General features: G+C 39.3%; 1 protein-coding gene across 9 annotated transcripts in view; it reads left to right on the top strand.

The window, feature by feature from the left end:
- Nucleotides 1-13,341, top strand: part of Unc5d (unc-5 netrin receptor D) — a 537,305-nt gene that overhangs the window by 420,520 nt on the left and 103,444 nt on the right. For 5 of the 9 annotated variants that reach the window (XM_021218890.2, XM_029532114.1, XM_021218891.2 and 2 more), the window contains exons 5-7: nt 4,116-4,296; nt 5,107-5,274; nt 6,877-7,041. In XM_021218890.2, the coding sequence (XP_021074549.1) occupies nt 4,116-4,296; nt 5,107-5,274; nt 6,877-7,041 (514 nt within the window). The remainder of the gene's footprint in view (nt 1-4,115; nt 4,297-5,106; nt 5,275-6,876; nt 7,042-13,341) is intronic. The other 4 variants (XM_021218893.2, XM_021218894.2, XM_029532116.1 and 1 more) reach the window with 1 other exon arrangement.

The following is a 13,341-nucleotide window of genomic DNA, read 5'->3' as shown; positions in this document are numbered from 1 at the left end:
AGGGAGGGAGGGAGGGAGGGAGGGAGGGAGGGAGGAAGGGAGGAAGGAAGGAAGGAAGGAAGGAAGGAAGGAAGGAAGGAAAAGAGAGAGAGAGAAAGAAAGAGAAAGAAAGAAAGAAAGAAAGAAAGAAAGAAAGAAAGAAAGAAAGAAAGAAAGAAAGAAAGAACACTGAGAAAACCTGAGAAGCAATCCAATAAGCTGTATTTCTCCATGGCTTCTATTTGAGTTCTTGCCCTGAGATTCTGCCTTGACTTTTCCAACCAAAAGAGTATGAGCTGAAAGTTATAGGCTTAAATAAACTCTTTCTTCCCCGAGTTATTTTAAGTCTTGGTGTTTTATTACAGCAATAGAAACCCTACCTAGTACAATCCCAAATACTTTCTTTGGGCAAATTCCTAATGGCAAAAGGATATGCTAGAAAATTATTTATTAATATGCTTAGTATTAATATTTTTTGTACTACCCTGTATAGATACATTTAGAGGAAATTTATAGCAAAATGGGGTGGTGGGGATTTTTTGTTGTTGATGTTTGTTTGTTTAGAAGCATGACTAGGTAAGACATCTCAAAGAATTTCAAGTAAATACGACCATAGGTGCCTCAGCAAAAATCCTCTAGGTCAAGAATCTTAAGTGGAAGGAGCTTGCCTTGAATTTCTAAAAAGGATGAAGTCTAGTCTGACTTGAGAGGAGCAGGTGAGGTGAGGTATGACTGGAAGATCTGACATAAGGGGCCTATAGAAGGAAAACCACAGAAAGGTTCCTTCATCTAGAGAAGAAGTGAAAACATTAAACAGTTTCTAACTGAAATGTGACAATATCTGATCTTTGAGGCACTATATAGTGTAGGCAGGAATGGAAGTAGTAGGTAGACCAGTTAGCCATTGGGCAGCTACAGAAATTCCAGAAACCTTGGGGGAGGAATAAGTAGAAGAAAAACTCCCCTGTAATGTCCCAGTAAAAGCTAAAACAGCAACAACAACAACAAAAAAAAAAAACCCACACAAAGAAAAGATTGTATTCGGTGGGATTGAGAGTGTCAATGTTTTGTTGTTATTTGTTTGTTTCTTGGATCACATGCTTGTATTTGTTTTTTTGTCTTGTTTTTTGAGGAACATTGTCTATGTGTGTGCTCACATGCATGCACAGGAGTCTAGAGCATCCCTTTGTCATCACCTGCCTAACCATGAGTTTACAAGCATGTACCACAACACTGTCTTTTTTTTTAAGTGGGCTTTAGGTTCTCAAACTTACAAAACAAACAATATACCTACTGAGTTATCTCCATAGTCCAGGAAAACTACATTATCATTTAAATTACTATTAGCGATATAGAATACATACTACTTAATTGTCATGTGCATCTTGATGTAATCACTTTAATGAACTATATATTCATCTTTGTGCTATGTTTATGGGGTAAATTTTGATCAAGATAAAGGAAGTCTCAGCTTATTTCCATAATTTTTCCTGATATTATCCATATTGACCCTTTCCCCATCAAATGTATAATACAGTTGGCCTATTTTATTTCATGGGTGATTGTTTTGTTGTTCTTTCTTTAGATTTTCAATCTCTACTTGGTGACTATTGCTTTGAATTTCTCAGCTTAACATTTTCAGGGATCCTTGGCTTGGCTTGAATCGAAGGCACTGGGACTCTTGTATTTAGTCTCCAGGAGCACTGACCACAGGACTCTGCACTCTAAAACTGATTTGCTTATGGAGAGTCACTGGGTTTTCTGTCTCTACCATGTTTGTAAGAAGACTATGAAACAAGTGAACAACATACAAGAAGGGTTTCTAAGTACTACCAATAGCAAAGCTCAGGAATTAACTCTTTAACAGGCACTTTAGAGCAGAATTTCTGAGCCGCGATATTAGAAGCAGAGCTGTAGCTCTCAGACATGCTTGTTGACCATCTTGTTATTTGAAATGACTTTGGAGTCATTTTAAAATATTTAAAAATCACTGATTCTGTTCCCTCTGAAGGGGGCTTTCATATCAGAGGTTGGTGACAATGTTACTTTAGTCTCAGCTTTTGTTGATAATTTTCTTTCTTGTGTATGTCTTGCCATTCAAAGTAAGACCTTGGAAGAAGGTTGCCTTTCAATTTGGTAAAATGGGTTTGCTGAGCCCATCATTACAATCTCTGATGCTCAGTCGATGTTTGTATTACTTGTCATATGGATAACCAAATGACTGGGAAATCTACTATAACAGTAAAATAATTAAAGACATTGTGTTATAGACTACTAATATTCAGATGTGTTATAAAGTACTTTCCTCTGCACTGTTGGTTAATAGAGCAGTTGGCTCTATTGGTTCTGCATGATTAATAATTGGTATCTCTCCAGGATGGACCAGGATGTCTTTAGGGATTCATGGGGTTGGTAATGTAATATGCTTCTTATCGCATGGTCTGTATAGCTCTGAGTTGCAGCTCTATGTTCATTCCTCTGGGGATCTAAGCCCTTTTCTTTTGGCATTTGGTATTGTTCCCCTTTCTCAATTTGCTGCCTTGTTGGGTTAATTTGAGATGATGATGATAATGTTGGTATCAGAACGATCATGAATAGGCAGTCCTTGTGGCAAATATTGCTGATACCATGATTGCATTTTCATCTGGTAAATATGTCACTTTTCATAGAGATCAATACATCTTCACTGTGATGAACTGTTACATGACAGATACAACTTAAAAACAATAAAGTTGAATTATTTAGGTTTAAAAACAAAATTAAATGAAGCATCTTATGGTAAAACCAGCCCTTAATTAGCTATGCTAATAGTGACACAAGCATGGCTGAATGTCTCCTGTGCAGCATTCTCTCTGTGATCTTCTTAGCATACTTACTGCCATTGGAGGAGTGACCCAAGTTACCACACACACACACACAAACGGGCACACACACACATACATACACACACACACACACGCACACACAAGCACACATGCATGTGCACACACGCACATGTGCACACACACACAAATGCATAGGGAGGGAGTGGATGGAAAGAGAAAGAAAGGGAGGGAGGAAGAGAGAGGGGGAGAGAGAATGGTTCTCTAACTCATGGGAATCTTAATTCTATAATAAATTATAATTTTCATACGTTTATCAGAATATGTTGATAGTCTGAACTAAATGTCATATGTGCCTGTGCTGTCCCAAGACAGTGAAGATGTTTGGAGCAGAAGCCAAAGGCGGAAAGGACACAGTTATACCATGGGAGAGTACCGTTCTTAATAACTTAGGAACTAAGTGTGGTATACCCCCACTGGTGAAGAATAGGGAATGGGGAACTTCTACCTATGTTTTCCTCATGTGTCCCAGGAAATAACAGCTGAAAAACAATAGGAGCCAAGTGGAATTAAAATGTGGAGAGTGTTTTCCCAAGAATATGCCAAAGAGCAAACAAATCAGAGGTAGATGATAATGGGGCAGTATGCTCCTTTCAAATCCCAGATGGGCTCTATTGAATTTGTGGGGAAGTAGTAACTCAGAAGAATGGATTGCCAACTCTGGAGAATTCTGAGAGTTAAATGTTTGACTCTATGACTGCTCAAACCTGCTTTTCTTTAGCTTGTCTACATCATTGGGCTTCTATCAAACACTGAATGAAAACATATTTACTTGACACTTTGCTGAATGGAATATTAACACAAAATACAAGTCCAAAATATATGTGTTGAATCTTCCAAGTTACACTGCTGTGCTTTCCTCCTCCCCCTCCTCCTTCCCCTTCTCCTCCCCCTCCTCCTTTTCTCCCTCCTCCCCCTCCTCCTCCTTCTCCTCCTCCTTCTTCATCACTGGGTTAATAACAAAAGAAAAAGACCTAATTGTAGTCATTGGTGCTCTGTTATATTTTGAGAAAACTGGTCAAAGTCATTAAGACATTTAAGGTCTTTTTTCCTACTTTCAGTTTGTTAACTCGAGTGTCTGTTTCCTAAATAGAGTCAGTGATCAGACAGGGTGTGGAATACAAAGAAGCAAGTTCACCACACTTCTATGTGTTACATCCGGTTCTCTCCTAGCATCTCACAAGTCCACATCTGCTATTCCCAGAAGAGAGTTTATTCTTGGGATAACTTGTAAACATCCTTTTCTGCCTTTAGGTGGAATGGCTGAAAAATGAGGAGCCCATTGACTCCGAACAGGACGAGAACATCGACACCAGGGCTGACCATAACTTGATCATCAGACAGGCACGGCTCTCAGACTCAGGGAATTACACCTGTATGGCAGCCAACATCGTGGCCAAGAGGAGGAGCCTCTCAGCAACTGTGGTGGTCTACGGTAAGACCAGCCCAAAGGCCAGGAAGGTATAGGGGGCTAAAAATCAGAGATTTAGAGAGCCATGTACTGTATTAAATCTTCCCAGGGCAAGAGCCAGGAGGCTCCTAGGTCCATTCACAGAGTACTGTCCAGTCTCACCCCTCTGCCAGGTGAGAAAACATTCCTAACACTATTAATGTGTTTTCTGATCCATTTGGTCTTGAGCTGTTGTGAGACAACTAGTAGTAGTTTCAATTTCTCTCTCTCTTAAAAATAATAAAATCGTGAGTTTTTTCATTTCCATTGAGTTTATATTGGGAAAGAATCATAACGGGAAATTTAGGCTTCCTACCTTTCCAAACTGCCAGTCAGTTCCTCTCCTACCAGATGAAATGCAGGAAAACAAATAATGTTTGCTGGTGGTCTCAGGCATTATATAAAGGCAGTTTCCAACTACTTAACTAAAGGCTTTTCTTTCTAGAATAGAAGAGCCATGGGATTTATATTTGAAGCACTTAAAAGTAATAGAAATTCAAATTCTGGTATTTTCTCTTTATACTCCGGATGGTCAAGTTCCTTGGAGCTCTGCTATGAGTTCTACCCATTTTTAATAGTTTCCTTCAAAGCATAGTCTCTTGGTCCCTCTTTCAGAAGAATAGACGAATAGGGAACGTTGTTGCCTCACAACAGAGCAGCAAGTGGAACTCTGAACCATCTCTTCTTCCCCAGAGACCTGACTCACAGTACCTGGCGCAGTGGCTTGCACATAGTAGGCCATCAATACAAACCTTTCTCCTTTTTTTTTCTCCCCTCCCCATGTTTGTCTCTCAGTGAATGGAGGCTGGTCTTCCTGGACAGAGTGGTCAGCCTGCAATGCTCGCTGTGGTAGAGGATGGCAGAAACGTTCCCGGACCTGCACCAACCCCGCTCCTCTCAATGGTGGGGCCTTTTGTGAGGGAATGTCAGTGCAGAAAATAACCTGCACTGCTATTTGTCCTGGTGAGATATACACAGATTCCCTTCTCCTTGTAATTCGCCAATGCTGTTAAGGTGCTGTGGAACAAGCAATGTAGACCATTACCTCTGTCCAAGGTTCTGATTCTCAATTCATTGTAATGTTAAGGACATGGGTGAAAAAACCCTCTACAAGGCTTGTTGGTGTTGGTTGGACTAAGCCACCACCTTCTCCCCTTGACTTTACCACTTGATGGCATGTATTTGAGTACAGTAACCAGGGATTGGGTGATCTGCCTTCAAGCACAAAATAGAAGCACAAAATAGCAACTACCCAGAACTTGACCTTTTATCAGGTTCAGGTTGGTAATTATTTGCCATAAAATTGGCACATTGTCCACTGCAGTGGTGTGCATTTATGCCTGGCCTTTCTTTCCAAGTAGTAGAAGATCTCGTTTTACTGAATGTGTCTCCTATCCCTTCTTTTGTTCTCTCTTCCTGGCTCTAACCCAGTTGACACAATAAAAATTACATGAGGTACATGGTAGCTTTCTTTATATAAAGCATGTCCTCCAGCAGAGAATATAACTGTTCCTGAGTTTCATATGCACCACATAAATTTAATTCCAAGAAACTTGTCCAGAGCCTCATATCTTTAAATTTTCAGTTTGAGTTTCTTTAGGAGCAGAGATGAGACTCTGACCAACAGTGAGATTTCAGAGTTTATTTTGTCCTTGAATTTTGTAAACATTTATTGAGTGCTTACTATGTGCCAGGTACTGTGCAGGATGCTTTCATACATGCCATGCCATTTACCTCTTCATTGTGACTGTATTGTCCCCAGCTGACAGAAGTAGTCCACTGAAACCATGTGACTATGTGACTTACTTTCTCAGTTGACAAGCTTGTAGAACCAAGACGAGGACTCAGACATTTTTTGATAAAAATTCAATACTTTTTAATTTTTTTTTCCTTTTTTTCCCCCTAACTAATTGGTTTAGATTAAACCTTGTACCTCTTAACCTACATAAGCATGGCGAAAATTATTCCTAGGAGGTAATGGGGCAATTGCCTCAAACATCTGTCCTAGTCTCTTGGGTTGGTATTTAATAGAATTAAGTTCAGTCTTTTCATTTCAATGTACAACAGCAATCTATGACCCAAGAAATTCTATTTCTGTAGGTTCTGCCATCTTGGGGTTTCAATGACCTGTTTTCATTTAACACTATAAGTTCATGGGAGTTTAACTTTGTATTGTTTAGGGGACTTGGGGACTTGAAATCAGTCTACTCTATTTATCACTCTAAACTATAAGCCCACACTACAGATATCCTGTAACAGCTATCCTGAGGTTCAGCACATAGTTGCCTATCCGTCAGTAATACTCTTTGGCATGAAAGACTGGGAAAGAATGGATACTGACCTTATTAGCCAACTAAAAACTTCCAGTCAGTCAACCATTTGCCTAAATTCGATCATTGGTCTTATCTTGATTTAGCTTTAATTAGAAAATAAATTCTTAGAGGAAAGATATCTTGATCTTCGAGTTTGCTCGTATTGGGGTGGCAGTCTGTTTAAGGTGTGGGGTGAGCATTCCTATAGCTGCTGCTTGTTGGTAATGGTGGCATCTGTTGTTTTCCTTTGAAGTGGATGGCAGCTGGGAAGTGTGGAGTGAATGGTCAGTCTGCAGCCCAGAGTGTGAACATCTTCGTATCCGTGAGTGCACAGCTCCGCCCCCAAGAAATGGGGGCAAGTTCTGTGAAGGTCTCAGCCAGGAATCTGAAAACTGCACGGATGGTCTCTGCATTCTAGGTAACACCATCTATTTGATGTCCTCAGTATTTGTGGTGATGTGCATGTATCTGCATGTTTCCAGAAAAATGCCCCAATCATTAACTGGGTTTAGTAAAACAGCAGGAAGTCAGCAACCAGAAATGAAAAGGCACACACACACACACACACACACACACACACACACACACAAAATATATGTGTATATATATTATATTATATTATATTATATTTATTATATTATATAGTGCTAAAAAGCACATGAGTTCATTCATACATTAATTCTTGGTACCAAACAGAGTGAGTTGGTTTTGTTTTTGTTTTCGTTTTTATCCTGTGATGTTCAGGGGATGAAAGCTTAGTGCTTGTGCATACTAGACTAGTTCTCATTACTGGACCACATCCTTAGGCAGGATGAAGCCATTTCAAATATATTATTACAACCTAATCAGGCAATATTTCCAGAGAACAAATTCCTAAAATTTAAGGCTTTTAGAAGCTGCCACTTCTAAGTTTAGTGAAACCCTGATACTGATTGCTTTGAATTTGTATCTCTAAAGAACTTTATAAAACTTTAAATCTCTTAGTTCATCTTTAGAGGCCAAGGTCCTCTGGCAAGGAAAATATTGCAACTGCACTTGGCCAGTGGTGGAGTGAGAATGAATGAACCCTGATGGTAGAAGTTTTGTCTCACATTGGTCTGGTAGAGTAGGGAATGGAATGTTTATATCTCAACACCCAGGCCTTTGTTTTATTTTTAATATCACATTGTTACTACCTCCACGTGACTCTTTGGTGAGGTTTGAAGGTATGGGAGGATCTTTTCTAGTCAAGGAGATGCCATTTTAACATGGTGATTTCCTTTCTTAATGTCACGATTCCAGCCAACTTACTTGACTTTTTTTATTATAAGTACCAAAACTTATATCTGCCTTCATTTATTAGCAGAGGCATATGTTGACAGGACACATCTGAATATTTCATGAAATAGGTTATGTACTCAAAGAACTGCCACTAGAATGAACTAAGCTGTATTGATATTTTATAGTTCCTTAAAAGTGAGACTGGGGCCATTCATGTCTTCTAGAACTGGGTTGCTTACTTAAATACTCCTTGCATGATATCTAGCAAGGAAATGCTATATCTTAGTTGGTCATAATCAATTGTGGAGTGTATGCTATTTTTCATTAGGAAAAATGAGACTGTATGAAATACTTCTGGTCAATCTATTTCTTTGCATTCATGTGACTGGGTGTTCTTGAAGGAAAGTACACGCTAAGTGCTACATTTTCAGAATAAATCTGCATGGTTCCTGCATTGTTTAAAATGGTTAATGCATTAAAATCAATACATTGATACTCACATTACCTTTATTCCTGACATAAGTATCTACCACCTGCACAGGTCAAATCCCATCCAAGGGGTGATAATCACAGATGATATAGTCAGAAATTTCAGTGTTGATGGTGTTCTCCATTAAATGCATACCAGCCATCTACTTTTGCATACACTCATTAGTAAGATAGTCCAGGAAATATGTTTCCAACAACTCTTGAATATCACCAAAATTTTCTGAATCATGGACCAAGATGTGTGACTGCTTTTTCACCTTATAGACAGGTTTTTAAAATGATACAGTTAGGATTATGGTTTTCATATGTCTTTTAAAAGATGGTGCCACTATAGAAATGTGGCTTCTAGTTGAATTCCAGATAACTATAGTAATAATCATTACTATAAATCACATATTGAACTTGAATATATGACTTTAAGCTTAGTTGTCTGTGATGTAATGTGATAGTTACTCATGGGAGACATAGTTTTTAAACACTTAATGTGAGAAGTAAAGGTTACAGTGTGGGTGACTATAACTTGTATTTGTGCCATGATTCATGCATCTTCACCAGTTGAGGAACAGTCCTGTTTAATGCTGAAAGAAATGATCAGCACTGATGGTGAGCTGCTAAGAGGAGCTCCCACTTGATGTAACAGATATAGACTACAAAGGGAGACCCTATCACAAAGTACCAAAAATAAAGCAAAATGAAATGAGTAATTGAATCCATCAATACAAACATAATGAATGGAGAGGAGGAGAGATTCTTAGGGGAGGATCAAAGAGAGAGAAATGGAAGTAAATTAAAGCTTTGAAGAACTACAAGCCCAGAAATCTCAGTGACTGTCCGAGTGCCAAGTCCAATGGTTGGCTAAGTGCTACAAAACCACCAAGATGTGATGTGTCAGGTCAAAGGCCAAAGGGCAGGAAGAGCTAGAATTTTAGTTCAGAAACTGTCCAGAAAGACAATTCCCTGTCGCTTCTGGTAGGGTCGGTTTTTTCTTTCTTTGTAAGTCTTGAACTGATTGGTGAGGACTACGTATGTCCAAATGTCATGTGCTTTACTGATTCCAGATTTAGACGTTACTTTCATCACCAACATTCTGACACAAATCTCTAGAATAAAGCAAAACCAGATAGCTGGTAGTTCATGGCCAAGTGAGCACATCACAACTATTCATCATAAATGTATATGTACTTGGGATTTTTTTTTAAAGAGTGGTCTTTCTTATTTGGACAGTTGTTGGCCATAATTGAAACAGTGGCTTTAAGTGATTTATTGATTGGAAAAAACCTTTTTTACCTGGACACTGATGATGTGTAGGTTTAATCAAACAGAGGCAAATTTCTGATGACCCAGTTTGCATTTTGCTATGATGAAAGTAAAATAGCCAGAAAGACACCAAGGGTTGTACTATACTCAGCCTTAGAGGCAAGTGCTCTGCTAAGTCCCTCATAAGTTGAAAATGCAGTATGAGCTTTACCCCTGACATTCACTCTCTTTATTCCACTAAGGGATGCTTTGTGTTCAGCATCTTTTGCCTGTGTGTGTGTGTGTGTGTGTGTGTGTGTGTGTGTGTGTGTGTGTGTGTTAGGATATCTGATAGACGTTTAAGACTGTGAGGACTAGAGTAATCAATAGTTTTAGTGTGAAGGATAGGGAAATGAGAGAATTTAGAGGAGAATGAGCTGTATCCTCAATCTGCAAATCAACTGGCTGGTCAGAGCAGCAGGGTCTGCTATCTTTCTGGACAGTGTTCACAGAATGAGTCCAAGTTCATGGTCTTTGTAGGAAGCAGAACAGTAGTCTAGGTAAATGATTATCAGTGTCACTCCATGGTATTCTCTTGTACTGTAAGGTGTTCTTGGTGAAACTGCTGTGCTCTCAAGAAAGGTTGGCTTTGATTAAAATAGCATTTAGCTACAGCTTTGTAAATCAGCAGCTCCATTGAAGGATCTAGGTCATGGTTCAACATGGGAATTTCCTTCATACTAATTTTTTGTTCCTTATGTGCCAAACATAAACCTATGGCACCTTCTTTTGGAGGCTTGACAATGACATTGCTCAGCTCTTGGATGACCTTCAATGATTTGATTCTCTTTAGGCTCCAACAAAGTATCTGAATCCCCTCTATTGTCCCGAGGGCTGGCTCTCTCTCTCTCTCTCTCTCTCTCTCTCTCTCTCTCTCTCTCTCTCTCTCTCTCTCCTCCAGATGGAGCTGCCAGCTCTGAATGATCACTTTAATATTTGGGTATGATTGTTGCTTGGTCACTTGTGGCTGGCTCTCAGAACCTTAGAGTGATGCTCTCATAGACAGCCACACCTAAATGCTCTCAAGAAGAAAATAAATGCCCCAAGGCTAGAGAGAGTGAGCAGGTTTTACCAAAAGAGGTGAATTCATGGATCCAAATTGCAAGCATAAACTGGACATCCAATATCAGGGAAGAAAGATCAGGGAGGATGCGTATGGCCATGGTTTCTTAAAGTAGGACTTGGGTGGCCATGTTTTCTGGGTTTAAACAGAATCTTGTAGCTGTCTGACCTCCATCCTTTCATCTTCAAAACATCATAGCTGGTACACTGTAACCTGTGTGTGCCTGTGAACAGGAACAGAAAGATTAAATGGTGGCTGTTTAAATTGATCCTATGGGGTGGGAACCACCTTCTCTGTGGCTTTTTATTCCAATAAAAAAGGAAAAAGGGAGGGCATCGGATTGAGAAGATTAAATGGATCTGCCTCAGAAGAAGGGATTAGCCTCTAGATGTGTGGTGTGACTAAAGCCAGAGAAATGCCAGCGGCGACTTAAAGAAAGAGGAAGTCTTCCAGGCAATGCCACCCGCAAACTAATCTGTTGGTCTTGTGAAGACAGAGCATAGGTCACTCCAATCTTGACAGCGTGGAACAGGACAATTGGGTTAAATGGCGGTTTGTTTTCATTTCTGACAGGTGCATTGATAATGAAAGTTTGAATGGATACTTAGGAAGCTGAATCAAAGATAATGACATCCATCCAATAGTAGTTCAAACAAACATTCCCAAGGCCCAGCTAATAATATAACCACGCTCTTTATTGAGCCACACACTTAAATGACCTAGAGGAAACTCCTGAAAGGGTGAAGCTGTGATCACATGAAAAGAATGGTTGCTTTGTTAAGAGTTTTCTCTGACCTCATTGTTATCTAGTAAAGTCATTACCACCCCTTCCCTTTATTTAGGCCTCTGAATAAGAGACATTTTATTCTAGAATAGCTCAGTGCATCTGAAATAAGAATTTTTATCCTCCTTGTTTGCCCGCGATTTGTATAAAAAAACCCATTTTCCATATAAGATTATAATAGACAAGTATCTCTTTACCAACATCAAACTCATTCATTTACTTCTTTCTGTGGGCAAAGATTTAGGAATGATACGGAAATTACACTTGCTTGTTTAAATTCCAGAATGGGGTTCACTGCATAGCTGCTTAGTTCCAGCCAGAAGTCTATGTAGCAAACACATAAATACGACCTCACCAAGATACCATCCTATTGCAGTTTATTCTCAGGTGGCCATAAAGTGTCCACAGCTTGCAAATTCTTTCCAAGTGGTTTGAAAATGGAAAGAAACCCTTCCGTTCCATGTGTGGTACAAAGTGGCTATGTTGCCCTGGCAGAGTGCTTGCCTAGCGAGTACGAATGAGGCCTTGGATTCTATCTCCTACACTGCAAACAAGCAAAAATACAGCAGTAACTCATATTAATTGTGCTGCTAGGTGCTCCCTTTGAAGAAAGACTTGGTAGTTTGCCTTCCTGCCTAACAGACAATTGATTAATTCACAGTTGCCTTTGTGTGCACGACACAGCAAATGTGGATATGAGGTTACAGACACACAGGAGTCATAAGGATGTAGATCTGGGCACACAGGCAGTCATTAGGCCGGTTGGTTAGTAACAGCCTCTCCCCCATACCCCAGTAAACATTGTCCCATTTTGGGACCGCCCATAAGAAGATCAGTATATCCTAAGCTTTCTGAAGACAATGGAATGACTGCAGGCTCAAGTTTCCATTGTGTTTGATTTTAAAAGAAAGTGCAAAGTAAACATTTTAATCCTCAGATGTCTTAATGGAAATATTCCTTGAAATTCTAGAAGCTGAAACTTCTTGCCTTTTTGCCTTGTGCTTTATGAGAAGAAAACTCCCACTTAATGTGCCATATCCTAGGTAGAATTGAGCATAAAAAAATAAAATAAATAAACCATGCAAAGAATAACCATAAAACCTCCTTTATTATCTACTCAATATATTCTTTTTTATCTGGCTTTTTTCATAAGTAAAAAGGTGTCAGATTGTTTTAAGAAGTAATCCTCTCTCCAAATAAGGATGAACCTTCACCCAGTGGACCATAGTTGTTGTATGCTTTTAAAAGTCTCTCCCCTTCTTACCAGCTAGCTCTGAAACATTTAAAATGCCTTTTGTCACAAGGACATTTTTCGTGGTCACCTCCTTTTTTATGGTCACCCCATGGATCTATGCTACCTGTAAGCTTGCTTGACAGGGTAGCCTAGCTGAGAATTGCTTTCTCTGGTCTCTCTATTTCTCCTTCTGTTTTCTTTCACCTATTTTTATCCACTCCCCCTAAACCTGTTGGGATAGATCCCCCCCCCATTTTTACATACGTGTCCTGGAGTTAGACAGGCCATACTATGTGGTACTTTAACAAGAATGTATTGATGCTTGTTTACCATGAACTCATTTTGTTAAATTTGTTCAGGAGAGTAATCAAAATAAAACCTGAACTATAAAGACAGTGGACTCTGAAATTGATTTAGGACAGCGGTAGAGGAAGATGCCTTCATTTACAGACCAGGTTAATTACAGGAAAATAACAAAATGAGAATATATAACAGTATTTTTAAAATAAGATACAAATGAGAATAGGTTCCCATGATGATACAAAATGAAGAACTACAATCTGCCAAAGATTTAGAGTGTTCTTAAGGGCAT

This window comes from Mus pahari, chromosome 19 (genome assembly GCF_900095145.1).
Source record: "Mus pahari chromosome 19, PAHARI_EIJ_v1.1, whole genome shotgun sequence".
In the NCBI taxonomy this organism is placed as follows: domain Eukaryota; kingdom Metazoa; phylum Chordata; class Mammalia; order Rodentia; family Muridae; genus Mus; species Mus pahari.
Note: the sequence above shows the minus strand (reverse complement) of the source record. Positions and strands in the feature narration are given on the sequence as shown.